Source organism: Cariama cristata, unplaced genomic scaffold (genome assembly GCF_000690535.1).
Source record: "Cariama cristata isolate BGI_N322 unplaced genomic scaffold, ASM69053v1 scaffold4984, whole genome shotgun sequence".
Classification (NCBI taxonomy): domain Eukaryota; kingdom Metazoa; phylum Chordata; class Aves; order Cariamiformes; family Cariamidae; genus Cariama; species Cariama cristata.
The window spans coordinates 115,182-133,577 of record NW_009613518.1 but is presented as its reverse complement, the minus strand read 5'-3'; the positions used below and the strand labels follow the sequence as shown (position 1 = coordinate 133,577).

Genomic DNA, 18,396 nt, shown 5'->3' with positions numbered 1-18,396 from the left:
CTCAGAGCCGCTCTCGTCCCTGAGGATTTTCTTTGTTAGAGAAGGGTTAAAGAGAAGTCCCTCTGCTCCTGGGTCTAGTAAGTGGCTCTGTCATGATCCAGCTGAATATGAATTTCTGGGATCAGCGCAAACAGAAGACTCAACCCTGGTATCTCTAGGCCATCTAAAAGGTCTAAAACTTTAAACTTGATCATTAACCTTTAAAACACATTTTCAATATAGAAATTCTGAAGATCTAAGGGGAAAATTTTACCCACAAGTAATTCCCCGATTTCCATCTGGGTTGTTGTAGTGTTTTCGGAGAAGCTGAGGGAAAAGGCGATGGCTGCTCAATCAGCGCAATCTATTAAAATGAATTAGATGTCATTTAGTTTCTTAAGTTTCCAGAGGGACCAGGAGGAAACGTAAGCACAGGCCACCTCTCGCGAGCTCTTGGCATATCTCACAGAAACCAGGTTTAAAGTTGGGGAAATAAGTCTGGGTAACTTATGGACTTGCTGGAAATCTAGCCTTCCCCTCTGCCCAAAACCCAATAAACAAAAATCTATCTAGCTACAGCTTGTTACAGAAGACACGATGAGATCCTTGGCAGGAGTCTCCACCGATGAGTAATTTTTAACTGGATGAGGCAAAGCCCTCAGCCTCACTACAGGAAACAATAGTGCACTGGCAAAACCAACCAAACAAAAGAATAATGTTCCGTCTTTTATTTTTTTAAATTAATTTTCTTCACAGGAAGACGTACAATGCCATCATCCTTTCTGACATCTTACCCGCACTGCAGGCTGTAATAAATAGTTCATTTGAAGTATTCCCAATTCAGAATGAAAATCAGGAGCACTAAGAATACGTAAACAGGAAGCAAAGAAACCAATTTGACTCAGAAGCGTATTTATCAGGAGGCCTCCTGCCACACACTGTCCTAATGAAGTAATAAAGACCACTCTGCGATACAAAAACTTAATTCAATTAGGCACTCTCGGAGAAAAGCAGTCTTTCTTTACGGCTCCCAAGTACCTGATAAGACGACATGGCTGGATACTGCACCATCATGCCTTGCACCTGATTTCCCTGTTGATTATTCATCAGGTTCTGGCTTTGGGGCGGCTGCTGCATCCCCATGAGACCCTGGAACCCCTGCTGCTGGTTCGGCAGGACAGGCTGGTAACCTGGAAGAAGAAAGACATCTTCAAATACCCTGCCGCTTGTAGGGGCAAAATTAAAATTGTTCTGAGGAACAGCAAATGATCCCATCATTTCTCCCTGAGTTCGTCAAAAAGCTGCTCTATTTCTAGAGAAGCGTTACTGGAAGTGAGAACCGGAGGGGAATAAACAAAGCCCCGGCGGGCTGACGCGAGCGGGCAGCAGGCGTTCCCCACGCTCTCCAACCCTGCGGCACAGCCCACCCCGAGGTCTCTTCACAAGACTGCAGCGCAGGACTGTAAAGCCCTGAACAGATAGACGGGGTGCTGCTGGCTTCTGGCTGCCTCCTCGGAGGCAAAACTCCCACCGGCTTCAAGGACACCAGTAAGTTGGTCTTCGTAGTCTAATCTGGTAGTTTTCTTTCAGGTCACGTTTCTTATCTCACCCTCTTACCTTTCTGGCAACGCAGCTTCCTGGCACAACGTAAACACAGAAGGCTTTATTTAATCAAGAAGAACATCTGTATACACACTGGCTCCTACTTGCTAGGTTTTTTATACAGTTAGAGCGTATTACGGGTCATATTCCACCCTACTAGTTTTGTGTTTGGGAAAAGAGGAAAATCATAAATTAGGGAGTGTCCAGTCCTCCCCGTTGCTCGCTGGGAACACTGCCGACACACCAGTGACTGCACAGGGCTGAGAAGCTGATGGCTCTTTCAACCTCCAATTGGTTCTGTGTTCAAAGTCACCACAACACGGCAGGTTTTCTGCTGGGACGGCTCCTCTAGGACTAATTGAGAAATGGGCAAAGTCTGGATGATCTGGAGGGCAAAGCTCCCGATGAGGCAGAAGCGCGGATGGGAAGCGAAACGCGAGCGGTGCAGCAACGCAATCCAGCCCGAGAACGAGCCTTGCCAGCCGGCGGTGAGCTACCTAGGTGATGCTGCTATCTAGAGATGAAGGATTTTGCAGAAAAAGTGGGAAAGGAAAGGAAGATGCAGAAAGATCCTGTCCTTGAAAAAGGCAGCCAGCCACCTGCATTATAAATCTATGAATAATTTCTCCTTAAGACATTGTGTCCTTTAACACTCATATTTTTTAACATGCAGTTATGCAGTGCGCTATTAACTCTGTAGTGATGTTCCCAGAATAAGCATATTTCAGGCAAAGAATTATCAGAAGGAGCCACACTGTGTTATTTTTATATGAAAAATGTGTGTCACGTCTGCTCAATTTATATTCATGAATACAGTACGCGGTTCAATATACTTCACGAATTGGAAATCATCACCTGGGTATTTCTTCATTATGTAAGAAAAATAATGTAACAAATATCTCTGTTTCTGCTGGTTTACTGTCAACTGATAGCTTTCTTTCAAATCTTTTCTGACGCCAGAGAAACGTCGGATATCTCTGATCAATTTTCTGGTATTAAAGATGCCTTTCCACAGATATGAGATTAATGTCTCCAGTCAACTGAGCAAAATAAAAAAAATAAAATTAATTCCATGAGTGATTAACTTGGCTGGAATATAGCATCAAACCTCTCCCAAATGCACCAGATTATTATATATTCAAATTTGCTCTTTTCCTATGCACAAACACAGTATCAGCATATTTTTTAGTCAGAAAAAAATTACCAACATCAGAAGTGCTGTAACTGAGTTTACAGAAGGCTTATACAGCAATAATAAAATCGCAAGGCCTCTTCTGCTCCCGTATACCAATTAAGGGGAGGAGGGGGAGAAAGGACAGAAATAAAAAATTTAGCACTACTATTCTGGTACTTGCAAGACTGGAAGTTTAAGCAGAGAGGAGCCAACTGACAGCAGATGCAGCAAGAGAGAACTCATCTCCTGTCACTTGCGGTTCTCAAAGTCAGTCCCAGATGTTGTAATGAAGGACAGACTGACAGTGGAGCGGGGATCAAGTGATGCTCAGTCGGGAAATGCGATCAAACATCGGCTCTGGGCTCGCAGACTTGGACCGTGATGCACTGGCAGAGGGTGACGGACTGGTCTATGCACAGACAGACAGACATCACTGGGGTCAAGCAGAGAGAAGCCCTTCTCTTATCGCTAGTAAACATAATTGCATTACCGTTACTTTAGTCAGACTAGGGCTGGTAACTCTGCTGTGTGCTTGAACATACAGCGCTCTCTTTGCCTCAGCTTCGTGTTCCATATTGTCCGAACATGACAACTTTATTGCCCAGTACAGACGTGACTATCAAACTGAAACAAAAAGTTATGGAAAGGACGAAGTATCTATCCTTATGCTGAACGTGTAGGCATGCCCTGACGGGGCCATTACAGTAACATGTACCTCTGCCCTGAAAACCTCCTCCCTATTAGCAACCCTCTGACCACACAGAGGGGCCTCAATTCAAGCAGAAAAATACTTCACATGCGCTCTAACACACTTCCAATGTGATCAGATGGGAGCAAAGAGGTATTAACACAAGAATCTGACCGCATTGTCTCTTGAACTTTCTCTGCTGATGAGGGAAATGAAGTCACTTCTTTGGCCCAGAAGGAGCTACTGTGGTCTCTTGACCATTTGCTCCCTTGACTTGTGGGTTTAAACACAGATGTTTAAGAAGGTTACTGGCCTTCTTGTAACCTTGCAAAGATGCTGGCTGTCATCTCTTCCTCACTTAATAGTCACTGACTTCTTTTTTATGACCCGTACCCTTTGGAATACAACAAAGTTATGGATGTCAGACCTTGCCGCAGAACACCAGTACCGCATTTGGTCAAAATCCAGGATCCTCTTCAAGGCTCCGCAACTCAAATGAAGCCACTTCACTTTTCCAATAGCAAAGTCTGACCCTTTACTGTGTTACGTATATGAAGAAAGATGCAAGTTCATCCATGCTATTGAATATAAAAACCTGTCAAGGTACAAAAATATACTCCAACAGTGCAGAGGGAGTACAGAGTATTAAAAGGTGAATTAATTAATTTATCTACAACAAGCTCGATAAGCAAGAGGAAGATGCTATGAAAAAACACAGCAGCCCAAGACCGTTCTGCTAGACGGCTTCTGTTCCAGCACAAAGGCAAGGGGAAGGAATTGACACTCTACATGGCAACCCACTGGAACAAGAACTTGTCAGTATTAGAAACCAGCTGCTCTGAATTTCCTACCTCCACAGCCCAAATTCCGCAACTCTGGCTCTGCATGCCACGTGACATTTGAAACGGATCCTTCAGTGTTTACTGTGTGTTGATGTCTTCACGTGTTTTTGTGCACTCGCCAGTAAAAAACTGGAGGTGGGAGAATTGAGACTCTGCATAACTGATAGTCTTAATATATCAACCTTTCAGCAATATTCACGAAACTACATCGTTCTAGCAAATCTATCTTTTTTTTTTTGAGGGCACAGACTATCAGAGATCGCTATTCCCCCAAAACTATTTATTTTGTACACACACAGCAGTTTCAATCCTCATTCAGCTCTGCCATGCTCTTGACATGCTGTTTATTTTTCATTGAAATAAAAATAATACAGTGCTCTCAAAAGTCTTGGGAACAGACTGCAGCGCACGGAAAGCCATGCACTGCTGGGCAGAGATGGATGTTTCGGAGCTACACAGGTGTCAGGGAACAAGGGAGAACTGGAAGCAGCATCATGCTTTCTGCAGCAATAGTTTTCTTCATACTTGCTCTTTTGCTCATTAGCTTTCATACTACATAAAGTGTAATCCTTAAAAGCCTCTTTACTGTCCCCTGAGAACATACATACGTGGCTTATTTTCTAATGGCAGTATACATCAGATGAACCATCCTATTACTGCAAGCTCCAGGGCCTCTTTACTGCAATTATATCATCCTGCTCTATGTTATCTCTGCTACAAAGGAGGATTTTTTAAATCAGGGCAAACATGAGAGACACTGTTAAACAACCAGAGGAACAAATCGTGCACAGAATTCCAATGAATGCCTCAGAGGAAAAATGAGCCTTGGATTGCAGTCGGAATGGAAGAGGCCGTCATACCATCAAGGTAATTCTCTGAACCTTTACAGCCTCCACCACCATGCTGACAGTCAGCTAACTTAAACATCCCAGGGGGAGAAAGGCTGCATGAAAGACCCACACATGTTTTAATTTCTTAATGAGGCTACGGAGCTCAAAAGACAAAACGCAGTGGTCTTACAGCTCTGCCAGTAATGTCACCCAGAGCTGTAATCAAAGCACATTTGGCGCTCTGCTGGCCTCAGCACACATCCTCTGTGAACGGCACATCCATGTTTGGAGGGACTGTTTCATAGCTCACTTTAGATTTGAAGCACATATTAGCAAGATAGCTCTGTAGTATGTGTATCAGCACTTCGGCTGACGAGTGCAGCAGTCTGGCACGAGTCCCTGAACCGCAAATCTGACTGTACCCTTATTGCACTCTTACCACATGAACAGAGTCCTTCCATCTAAGCCCATCCCATGCAAACGCATAAATTCACAGTGTTTTTGATGTGCGGCGATTCGAGATCTCATCCGCTCCCTTCCCACTTCACTCAGCGTAGTGCCAGGAGAAGTGGAGCCGTTGCCACCAGCAAACCCAAAACTCGGGTACCTTGGCAACCCACTGCAGTGGCTTAGGCAAGCAAAGCCCCAAAGAAATTCAAAAGGGAAACCTCATCAGGGCTAACTGGGCTGGGTGCAGGGCTACACAGATCTGGTCATGCTCCTGCCCGCTCCGCAACTACTGCAGTGCCTTTCTGGTGCCCGACGTCCCCCCAGTACAGACCAGCTCAGCCTCTGCTGTAAGAATCTGCAGGAGCAGTTTCTGCACCCAGTCCCAAGTGCTGTGCTCGCCGTGGGGACTTACGGTTGCAAAAGACTCCCCAAAAGTGGTAAGAGTTGAGAAGAGAGCTACAAAAATGATCTGAGGTCAGAAAGTGCACCTCTTCCCGGGAGACCTAATGAGCTCACTCTGCTCAATTTATTCAAAAGGTGAAGAGGTATCTGCAGGCAGATTGTTCTTGAGCAGAACAGAAAACAGTATAATAACATTACATGGTTGGGAGAGAAACCTAGAACTGCTCAGTTTAGAAATAAAATTCAAAGTTATTCGGGATTTGTGTTCCACTTGAAGACATCACAGATAATTTATGGGTGTGAACTGGATACCATGTTAGCTAGGACAAATATGTTAATAGCTTAATGCTAAAAATCCATTCCTGTCCCCTCAAAACGTAAGACCATGCAATGAATTTTATTTAGTTTTCACACACATACAAAGGAAAAAAATGAGAATACCTATGCCTGAAATGAAGGAGCCTTAAGAAGCAGCAGATAACTGGGAGGTATGAGGAGGCTCGTAACACCCAGGCGCCAAAGCCCCCAGCAGCACACAGACTCCTTTCCCCACGCGCTCCCCGGGCTCAGACCCTCAAACCCCAGAGCAGCCTTTTCACAGAAGTGACTTTCAGTTTGGCTTCTTTCATTGCAGGTAAATCCCAAGCAGTACAGCTTGAGGGGGAAAGCATGGGGCATTACGCTAGTTCTGTTTTCAAAATTTAAAACTAACGACATCAATTCTGTCAAGTTGTGCGAGATCAAAACAATTTTTAGCTAATGGCACTCCAGTTACGTTCACTGAAAACACGTAACATGGTAAATACATTCCTGAACGGATTACAATGACAGTGACTCGAACAATTCTCCGCAGAGCTGGGGTTATAAAACTGCAGGATTTTGAACTTAGAGTCTCGACACATAATTGCTGCCAGAATCGTAGCTCCCTGATCCCTAAATTGGCCACAGCTTTGCTAAGAGCACATTCATGCTTCCCGAACCTGGTAACAGATGAACAGCCGCATTTGATGGCAGACGCGCAGAGAGCGAGCTGTCTTCAGCTGCGTTAAGGAACTCGGCAAGATGCGAATATGCACCAGAGATGTGAGCCACTAAGATTTATTATCACAAAAGAAAGAAGAAAACTACTCGTTAGAAGACAGCTTGTCTGTCTTTCCCACCTCTCTTTCTCGTTCTGGTTTACAAAGCTACAAATCTCACAAAATCAATAGTGCAAAAATATCTTCATCCAGCTTCATAAGAAGAACAAATCAAATCTGGAAATTTGCTGCAATTTTGCATTATTTCACAGTGACCTATTTGCTAGATTTGGTAAAAACTGCTGATGAAAACACTCTGATACTCAAGACTTTTTTTTTTTGTGGGTAACAGCTTTGAAATCGCCCATCTCGCTAGGTCTGTCCATCTGCTAGAGCGGGATCCGTCTTATTTAGCTGAACTGCCCCTCCTTGTCCTTTTCATTTACTCTTCCTCAAAAATCTGTATGAAATCCTGGTTCTACTCGTTTTGCAGCCCTGGGGGCTGGAAGAAACCCAAAGCACAGAGCATCTGAAGCATGGACGGTTTCATGTGCTACTCGAGACAACACTGTCAGCTGGGGACGCTTCTCGGCTGCTAACAAAACGGGAAAAAAATTAGGGGTAAAACAGAACTCCCCTAGCAACGCCAACCCTCCCAGTTCAAAAGATGGGCAGGACCAGGGCCTCACCAATCTAGTTTTTAACTCTGCTAGTCCTATACAAACCGGAATAAGGTACCTCTTTACAAAAGCTAGGAGAAAGTGCTTTGTGCACAGACTTTTCCTCAAGAATAGTCACCGCGTAAACCAAACGGCCACATCTGGGGGTAGGACGCCTGCTGTTACGGTGCTTCAGATTATGCCAATGAGAAATGATGAAAGTAACACTGCATATCACACATGAGATTTACAGCTTCATATATGTCAAAGAAATATCCATTATATTTTATTTTACCCTTTTCCTATGATGCCAAGTTCCAACTGCTGGAGACAAGGAATAGCATTATCTTTTAAAAACCATTTATATGCATGCTCGCTGCCCCGTGAGGGAAAAATGTTTTCGCAAAGAGCACTGAACTGTTATTTAGAGTCTTCTACTTCATCATCCAAGCAACCACCTTTAGGGCAAACATGCAAAATCACGCATACAATGAATTTATGAATCACTTAAAGATGCATACCTACCCCTCAGCTACTTTTCCGCACCTTAGAAGAGTTTTTTTTTAAAACTCAGAGATCTCTCTACCAAGTAAAAAGGCCCAGACAAATAAGAGGTATGATTAAATACTTTCATTATATACCTAATGAAATCGCATACTGTAACATCTTCTGAGACTAAAATTTTAATTAAGGCAGGCTGGCATTTTGCCTTTTTTTCCCCCCTCTCTATGTTCCAGGGGAACAGCAGGTAAGGTCAAACAAAAAGCTGATGTGATAACATTGCGTGAGGGTGCTCCTGGGAGCCCTGGCGTTATTAACAAGACCGGGAAGAAGGGCACGGTTGAACAGTTCAAAGATAAATGGTTGCGTTCAGTTTGCTTTTCGCTATCAACTGGAGAACCGGAGAGCGCTGGTATTTGACAAGAAAGGTATATAAACAGGCATCCAAAAGAGCTTGAATGGATACAAATATAGGAGATTCAAGGTTGGGGAAATGTTTTTCTTCAGTTTAAAATCCGAATCTATTATTTTACTTCTCTACACAGAAGAGTTCCAAATTACAGGGAGAGCTTTAAGAACAACTTGCTACTAGTAAGTGGCTTGATGCTGAAAACAAACCTGTTCTTGCTGAGAACCTAAACCCATGTCATTATATGACACTTTAATCACTTAGTTTATTCCCTTTTCAATACACTTTTACTTCATGTTTTGAGACGATTTAGCACTCTTCCTGTTCTTCAAAAACTATGACAAAAATTATTTGCTGTTCTCATTGAAGATAAATCTGAGGATAAATGGAGGGGCACCTCTTACAGACACGGTATGTAACTCAAAGCTTCTGTAAGATTCAGAAAAGAAAATTCTATTTTTAAGACAAAATCCTTTCATCTCACTTCAGTAAAAATACAGAGGGAACAGCCAGCTGCAAGCCAAAATAATTGCAACACAATAATGCAGGGCTCCATTACAGCAGCATAATTCTGGTAAAGCAGCTGATCCAGGATCTTGGCACTTCCCCAGACCCTGGAGCCTGACTTAACTGCATTAACCCAGACAAAGCATGTGCAGCTGTTTTGGTAATCTGAGGCTTCTGCATTTTATTGGAGACCCAAAAAAAAAAAAAAAAAGTCAGCCAGCAAATGACACAGGCGGTATCGAGAGAGAGGAGGAAAGTATTTTATGCTTTTGAACTAAGTTAATCCATGGAGTCACGTTAGACGGGCTCGACGGCTTTGGGGAGACGGGCTCTGGGAAGCGTTTCCCTTTGCCCAGCACGATGAGCAAGGGTTTACAGTGGAGCGGTGTAGATGCCCAAAGCCCGCTGAGATGCCTGCAGGGAGGGTACTACAGGACCTGGAAAACATTATTCTGAAAGGGGTGAAGGCTTCTCCTTCCCCCAGAGCTGAGCCACTGAGGTATGTATTGCAAGCCGGTGCGCGGTCCTCGTGACATCGGGGAGGTCCCGAATAGTGTTAGGGAAAAACCAAGGAGAATCCTGCTCTCAGCCCCTGCCCGCCAATCCCGCTGACGTTAACGAGAGTTAACGCGGAGCCATGGGCAGGCCAACAGACCAGTCTGCAGAACTTGTGGGTTGCTCTTAAGAGAGCTTTACTGCTTAAAGACCAAACCAGATGCAAATCTAGACATAGCCCCTACTATGGCCATAGACTGTTACACTGCTCTAGTCCGCCGCTATTCCTCTTCATGGGGTTTTTGAATAGCTAATATACAACTAAAACACCCATGTAAAAACTCGTTAGTGTTGATAGTAAGACTCCTTTGGCATACGACGTGCTGTAGGTCTTGCCTCACGATGAAAAGTGGCATCAAGAGAGATGCCCTTGCCAGTGAAACATTATAGAGAGTTTTCATTTAGCATGACTACATAACATCATGTTCCAGATTCTGCTGAATTCACAAAGTGTCCATACAGTCTTGTAGAAAAACTGAATTTTCTTTAAAGCTAACATTTACAGTGAACTATGATGAAATGAAGCATATGATTAACTATTTTATTATTATTATTTTCAGAAAAAAACCCCAAAACAATAGCTTTGGCTGAAGACTGCAAGAACAAACTGCTCTTTTCTCATCTGTCTACCCAGAAAACTGTACAGAATCAGAATCGATTTGGTTGGAAGAGACCTCTGGGATCATCGAGTCCAGCCTTTGCCCTAACACCCCCATGTCAACCAGACCATGGCACCAAGTGCCACGTCCAGGCTTTTCTTAAACACCTCCAGGGATGGTGACTCCACCACCTCCCTGGGCAGCCCATTCCAATGCCTAACCACCCTTTCGGTGAAGAAATGCCTCCTCATTTCTAGCCTGAACTTCCCCGGCGCAGAATTGCAAAATGTGACCTTTGTTACAAATGTATTCACTTTCACATGGGAATATTTTTTATGCAAAACAGTAACTGCCTGTACTTCAGAGCAGGAATATCAATACCATAGCTGGTACAAACTTACACTTGGTATAAATTCAAACCCTTATTAAAAAAAATTGGCACTAACTTAACTCTTGGTATGCATACACACATATGCACGTACCTGTATCAGTGGAAACAAGTATCAGATAAAATGGGGAGTTAAAAAAGGTAAATACTAGCCCATCCTTTGCAACTGCTGAGCTCTAACCTAACCAGCCGCTTTAACGGTGGGATGTGAGGCATGTGAGAGCTCCAGACTGCGTGATGCAGCGGTCCAGCACAGGGCTGCCCAGGAGAGTTCGTATAAATAATGAAAACAGTCAAGTAGCATCGACTCAAGACAGTCCACTAGAGAGACTCTCCTCTGCAATTGCATCGGAATGATTTCTTCACCTGAGTCAGCTGGCAATACCATCATTTTCGCCACTGAGTATAAGCCTGGCCTTCCCAAGGACAGCAGACTTCGAGCTGTTATTTCCAGCCAAAAGTACCTGCAGACATGAGTGACAGCACTCACGATACAGGAAGGTAACAATCAATGTCCAAGTTAGCGATCGTTAGCTGGAAGCACATATGGTCAAGTCCATGTAGCTCATTAGATGAACAGCACCCTATGTAATGCTCCCTATAGGTACCAGTGTCTGTGTTTGCGTTCTGTTATCTAAAACCATTCCTGGCCATAGCATAACAGTTATTTGCAATAGCCACTGTGTTAGCAAATCCACAAGAATTGTGTGCAATGGGACAGCTAGCTACCCGAGCGAAATTAAGTGTGATTCAAAATGACAGCAAATACAAAACCAGCAGGATCAGATTTTCCATGCAAGCTGTGAACCCACAGATTCACTGAATCTCAGCAAGTTCGTCTCTACATTACACTAGTTTGATTTTTCCGAATTGCCCCCAAATAAATGACAGCAGGTCTGAGCAAACAAACTGTGGATCCCCCATGTACTGATCTATAACTTAGCTCTCGCTATTGCTGAAACATCTACAAGCACAAGCCCAGGGTGAACCTCCACCCTGCCAGCTACCGTGCAAACTTCAAGGAACAGCTGCAGTCCCGACAATGAAGACGCCACAGTCCTGAACAGACGAGACAGCCAGAAATGGAAAAATAAGCACCCTGGAGAAATAACTTGCCCAGAGAAAAACAGCAGAACCGCACAAAACTTTTCTGCAAAATACCCCAAAACCTCCGTGTGCTGCCTCAGGGAGCACCAGTGCTCGGGGCCGCAGCCCGAGGAGGGATCGCTCGGGCAGGCTGCTGCTCACCAGCCCCGTACGGAGCTGATGGTCCGTGTGCTCTCCCTGCTTCGGCCACGCCGTTTGCTTCCACGCAGCTCCTGCCCACATCCTACGTACTGGAGGAAGGCTGCAGTGTGCTGGTGATGCACAGCTCACCGTTGCATCTTACTGAGAGCAGACCTGGGCAAATAACCATAAATTCTCACGAACAACCTCTGCTTTTCACTCTTGGAAGCTGGGCTTTGTTTTGTGGCTCATTTTAAATGAAATGAAACAGTTTAATTGTCTGGAATCTGCAAAGTAACTTGGTTCATACAGTTTTATAAACTCCTTTGATAAAATCAGGCAGCTAAATCTGCAAAGCACACCTATCTCCACATCACTGGCAAGTGTATTTTCAACTCTTGCATTGGGTGGGCAGAATAATACGAGCATTTACTAAAAGAAAAAAGGGGAATGCACTGTGGATGTAAACTTTCATTTTCGCCTTTTCTAAAGAGGGTTTAGTGGCACTTTTGAAAACATGAGGATTAACACCTGGAGACACAAGTTCCTTGTGTATTCACAAAGGCAATTAATAGATACGACACTGTCAGCAGCAAGCTCTTCTGCACAGCTGCGCCAAGAAACCTTGGTCCAAAGAGAGCAGGAGAAAGAGAAAAGGGTGAGGGAGGATGGAGGTGGCTTCGGATTTTTTTCTACACTGATTCCCACGTCTCTGCTGAGTTGGCCAACAAGCTGACGGTGGCGGCTGGGACACGGACAGACGTCGCTCCGGCAATCCCTGCCTCGCTCATGCTAGCGGCAGTCTTTCTGCGGGCTCGAGCAAGCCTGAAATCAGGCCCGTGGTCAACAGCTGTCCAAATGTTCAGCCAGAGCATGGCTTAATTCAGCTACATGAAAAAAAAACCCCACCCAACCCTCTCTTTGCCCTCGCTCATCCCCAGCTTTCACTGCAGAGCACATGAGCTGGAAAACTCCTGCTAGAGCTGGTCCAGCGTTAACGCTGCAATAAGATATTTTGGTTAACCCAATGAGTACAACAGCCTGAGAAGGCTGACCTGCCAAGCAAAAGCATCTTATGCAGACTTGTTCTGCAAAACCCATAGGATCAGTCCTGATCCCCCTATCTCCCCTCAAGGTATCTGCAACTGTGGAACTGAAAATGATGCAAAATTTACTTCCATTAGCAAAAAGCGAAGCATAACACACATTTAAACATAGGAAAGACTCCTGAATATACGTGCTTTGTCTGCTGTGAGTCTCTCCAGGGCGATGTCTGCTCTCAGAAATCACTGGGGCAGAGCTGCCACGGAGCATTTGCTGTCACACTCTTAATAGTTTGCAACCCCAGCAAAGCTGTGTTTACAATCTTCATGGCCAAAGGTATTTGCAAAGTCGGAACTCGCGATCAATGCCAGCTAAGCGTTCAGAGCTATGGGAAATGCACAATAAAGACCATAAACATATGGAGTCTTCAACTCAGCATAAATACTGACGACCAGCCTGGGTGTGTGGTCAAGGCAGATTTGACAGCCAGCGGCAGAACTTTTCCCTTGCATCCATCATAAATATTAATAGCTTTTTGCTTGCCTGGGACATAGTACACCCTGAGCGCATTACTTCTCCTTTCTGCCTTAGTTTTCTCATCTGTAAAATAAGGTTTTGAGGGGTGATTTCTTCATAAGACATTCTGAAACCCAGCAGTGCTGAGAAGTGCTATATACTCAATTGATAACGTCAATGGAAAAATACCTGATCTCTAATATAATACATAATACGAACATACCTCTGAGTGCCGAGAGCTTTGCAGAATTTTCAGTTGGATGAAGAATCCTACTTTGATCCAAAAAAGATGTTTGTTTTTTTCTGTCAGCACCTGGAAAGGAAGGGCCAAATTCCCAGAGCCTGAAGCCTGCCAATACTGGCAGGAAAGGGAGGAAGGGGGCATGGTAAGAGTCATTTGCCAGAGCACAAGTCTTAATGACAGGTCTCTGCAAATCAGAGGTTTGCCAGCAAACCAACACAAATGGGCATCTCGAAAATACCCGGGAAGGGTTTGCAAAGGCTTTGCAATGCTTGCTAAAAGGCAACTGCCAGCTCCTCAGGCTCAGCTGAGGTGGGAGAGATGTCTTCTGGGGGAAGAGCAGGTTTCTTAGTGTTTTTTTCACAGAATCGTGAGTATCCTTAGCTCCTCTGATCCTATGAAATGATCTGTGTATGTGGGCAGGAGTATATATGCATCCCTATATGTGCAATCATTGAATTTAATGCAGTACCATCATCCAAGTCAACCCTAGGCTAAAATACTTGTTTCTTGCTTACGTGGTCTGGATGGGGTAACTGATCTCATATACTTCTTCTGGGGCTGCTCAAAGTCAAACCGCAAAGCAGCTGCCAGAACTGTCTCTCCACGTAAAATTTACAACATGCATTTCTGAAGTGGTAGCTGATGTGCCTAGCCAATCGGCCAAAAATGTCTGTGTAGCGAAAATTTTTGAAAAGAGAAAATCACAGGAGCTGCAAACACATCTGCAGAATGTTTTTTAGCAACTACTGCTCATTCCAAGTGCAAATCTTGAGAACACTAACTTCTGTAACTGAAAAAGGACAAATGTAAGTCATACCTTTAGACTACTCCTCATGACAAGGAACTCAATCTACACCTATAAATTTTCCTTACAGTAGAGCCGTTGTTCAATTTTAAACAATTGGCATAACTTCTTCAAACTAAAAAACAGATGAGTAAATCTTCACATTTTAGCAAATATATCTGCTGCAAATAAATAATTCTCTAATTGTAAAAACTGACTACTTTATAGACCTCGTTCTCATATTCTTGAACAAGCTGTTGCATCAATTAAAAGTACTTTTTTTCCCATCATAGGAGAAGCCATGGCAAATTGGTTCATAAATATTCACTAGTATTTTAGGCATGGTCATAAAAAGGAGACATTTTACAGGCTGTCCTGGAAACAGCACATTTAATGTGAGAGCATCCCTGAGAAAGGAAAGCTGAGAGGCAGCTCTTGTTGCAAGAAGTAACCGCAAGGTCCTGACACAGCCACAAGTCACGCTCATAAACAGATCTACCACTGTGGCAGGAGAAGAAAAACATGACGGATGAACTTGTGTCTGTCCAGAGCTTACAGGGATGTTGCCAGGAACCTGCCTGAGAGCCATCCCACCCCACACGCTCGGGACAGGGATGGGGACAGGGCAGGCAGATGGCATGGGCACAGGTGGTCCCTGCCCAGGAGAGCGGGTCTGGCTGCTGAGACACAACTCTCCCCCTCCCACATCACAGCTCCGAGTCTTTGTGCCGCTCACGCTCCCGGCTGTTTTCTATCATTCAGGGGAAGGGCTTGCAGACGAAGGAATTACTTCTGCCTTAGGCACTCGTGACTTCCCTGTTACGCTACCCTGCAGGTCTCGGGTAGGAAGGCTTGTCTGCAACTGCTTTCTGGATTTGAGGAGGTTTTTTTATTTCAAATCCGCACGATTGATTAGTTTGGTGGATGTTCTGCACAGAGAGCAAATAAACCCTACGAGGCGAAGAGGCTCCTGCATCTCCTCGCTGTCCTACTCGCTGCAGAGACTCCACGGCCCTGGACCGCTGTGTAGCTGCTCTTCCTGCGACGCAGCAAAGTGGGGGAGGAAACGAGCTACAAAACAAAGCTAGCCCCGCTGCACAAACTGCTTAAAAGAATGAAAATTAACAAACTGGAAACAAACTGCAAGAGTTCTTAGAGCTAATTAATAATAAAAAAACCCAATAATTACAACTATAACACACATCCCATAAAAATGTGGTCTTCCTTACAGAGCAAGGCAAACTTTCCATTTTAAAAAAGTAAAATAAAAAAAAATCAGGGCTGCTCAAATTTGTTTGATAAAAAAAGTTATGATGCGTTACAATTTACACAAATAAAAGTCCAGAATTGTATCAAGACTATAAAGCATGAAGATAACATATTGTTTTGGCAAGCGATAAAACTGCTCACAGTGACAGCTGTGATTTATTGAAGCAATTCGAATACACTTTGAAAGTATATTAGCTTCGCCTCTGCCCACAAAGGGCGCATTTTAGCAGGGTAGGCCACACCGGTGATAAATTACATACCAGCAAGAAGTGAAGGCAATTGGCAACATCAGATGCCCGAAGGCCCTGAATTACTGTGATAATGCAGTTTTCATGATAATACCTCACATGCAATGGCATCTGAGCACCTAAAGAAACATATCAAAGCTGTATTTTCGTTGGCTTTTTGGAAGATAACGTTGCAACGGTGAGAGTGGCTGGGACTTCCCAGCTAAAGTTGAAATACAAAGCGCTTACAAATTGCCTCTGGAACAAAGTTTGGCACAGAAAGTCACAGTTTAGATGCTACCTTTTAGGCAGAAGCTGGAAAATCACTGCCTCTTGCTTCCAGGTTGTAGGCACTGAAGCAAAGCACGGGCTGCAGACCTACAGGCGTTCCAGCCACCATAGACCTTGCCTGCGCCTGCCTCCTGCATGGCTTTGAAGGACGGTAAAGTGACCCAAGTGCTGCTGCGGTTTAGCTGTGCTAGTACCCAGAACGGGATGGGGACTTGGCCACGTGGCGGTCACCACGGCCGTGCTGGCACCTGCATCACCACTTCTGTGAAGGACGAAGTGACCGGGCACACTTGTTCACCGGTCACACCAGTTCAAACCCGCGGTAAGAGCCAGGCTCTTCCCATGGCTCAGAGCAGCACTGGAAAAGGAGCATAGAAAAAGCACGATGCCAAAGTCTCCTCCCACAGCAAGATTTTACTACTGTAAAAGCCTTGAAAAATTATTTTAAGACACTTTGGGCTAAACTCTACCCTCTGACATAGTAGCATAGACCAAGATCGACTTCACAGCCAACCTGCACTTCAGAGGGTGTCCTCTGAGGAGGACGTGCCCCTGTACAGTGCCACGGAGAGCCATGCAGCAGACTCGTCTCCTCCTATTAGCAGGGAAAGTTCAACAAATTCTATCTGCCTCCAACTATTACAGTCCTCCCATTTTGGCACACTCGGAAGCACAGCTTTGTGTCTTTACAGTTCCTAAGTTAAGAGCAGTAAGAGAAACTAATGACTTGGCCAAAGCAGTTACATCTTGCTGTGGATCGAAGGAAGTTTATCAGCAATTATACTGTAATCGGCTCATCTCCAAAAGGTAAAGCACATTTAACAAAGAGTTTGTTTCCGGGGGGTATTTTTAACTTCAATTTACTCCAAAACACACCCTTGGGAAGTGATAATGAATATCTACCTGTTTCTGTGATACCCATTACCATATAACCCGAGGACCTCAGACACATCGCATACTTCTAGAACGATTCGTGTAACCTTTCAGAGGAAGTTGGCCATTTCTTGAGTTTATGCCAGTGAATGCCTGAGAGAATCGTGCTTCTGTATTTACAGTCTCCAAATGAAAAATGCCACAGTGACACTGTAACCGAAATGGTATAACACACCTATATATAGATTGATACTTTAAAAGTAAGCTAGCTAAACATTTTCTCCACAGATGGCGACTTGGAGAAGATGCAAAAGTGGCAAAACTTAGTAGTAATTTTCCTAAAGTCTCCAAAGCATATGGGAAAAAAGAGCTCAGCCCCTTTTGGAACCTGCCCCTTTATCTATTTTTGTGGCTCTAATGTAATGATTAGAAGAAAGAACATTTTTTTTCCTTGAACTGAAACTCCTGGTAGTACAGATATTACGGCACAGTGCAGGCTATCGCTTCCGTTTATTTATGACTGTGCAGCACCACTCTTCTTTGGAAACACATTTGCAGGAATTGAACTGATTGTATGTTAAGTGTTATTCCTAATAGTTTTTTCATTGCTAGCTAATGGAAATATGGATTCAACATTATTTTAAGCTTAATGCAGTGTAAAAGAATTAGTTTAGTACACTGTAATTATGATTTCTTTACAGCACTTAATAGAAATGCAAGGTAGAAATAGATTTCTTCAAGCAAGGGAGAAGAACAGGAGCACTTTTGTTTCTTCCGTAACAACAAGTTGAATATCAAAGCTGTAACAAAGAAGTCACTCCTCCCCTTTCTTTTTCTTGTCTATATCCTTCAGATTTATATTTGCCACAAATAAAGGAACATGTTTGCAGCATCCCTGAAATTCTACCTTACCAAAAGACCAGAAATATTCTGCTAAACTATACCTCTTTGCTGCAAATTGGGCAGGAGGCAAATTGAGTAGTAATTGCCACAGCCCCTGACTTGATTTCAATGACAGAAGAAGTAAGAGTACCTTTCCCTGCCCCATCACCTGCCTGCACTTGTCATCCTGAAGCGATGAAAAAACCCTCACAGCATTCCAGTAACTGGGGCAGGAAAAGTGACCAGAAAATGCTTATTTGTATTCCTCTCACACCCTCCAATCCAGAAAATATTCACTGTTTCCTGGAAAATTTCACTCTTAAATAGGTTCCAAACCTCCCTCCTTCCCAAACACCTGTTTCTACATTGCAGTCTTTGAAATGTCTTGTGGGACGTTTCCCCTGGAAGGCTAACTTCTCTGTGTGGGCACAAATC

The 18,396-nt window shown here is 44.0% G+C and overlaps 1 protein-coding gene across 1 annotated transcript in view; it reads right to left on the bottom strand.

Moving 5' to 3' along the window:
* Positions 1 to 18,396, bottom strand: part of ARPP21 (cAMP-regulated phosphoprotein, 21kDa) — a 100,126-nt gene that overhangs the window by 985 nt on the left and 80,745 nt on the right. The window contains exon 20 of the mRNA XM_009699055.1: positions 1,018 to 1,169. Within this exon, the coding sequence (XP_009697357.1) occupies positions 1,018 to 1,169 (152 nt within the window). The remainder of the gene's footprint in view (positions 1 to 1,017; positions 1,170 to 18,396) is intronic.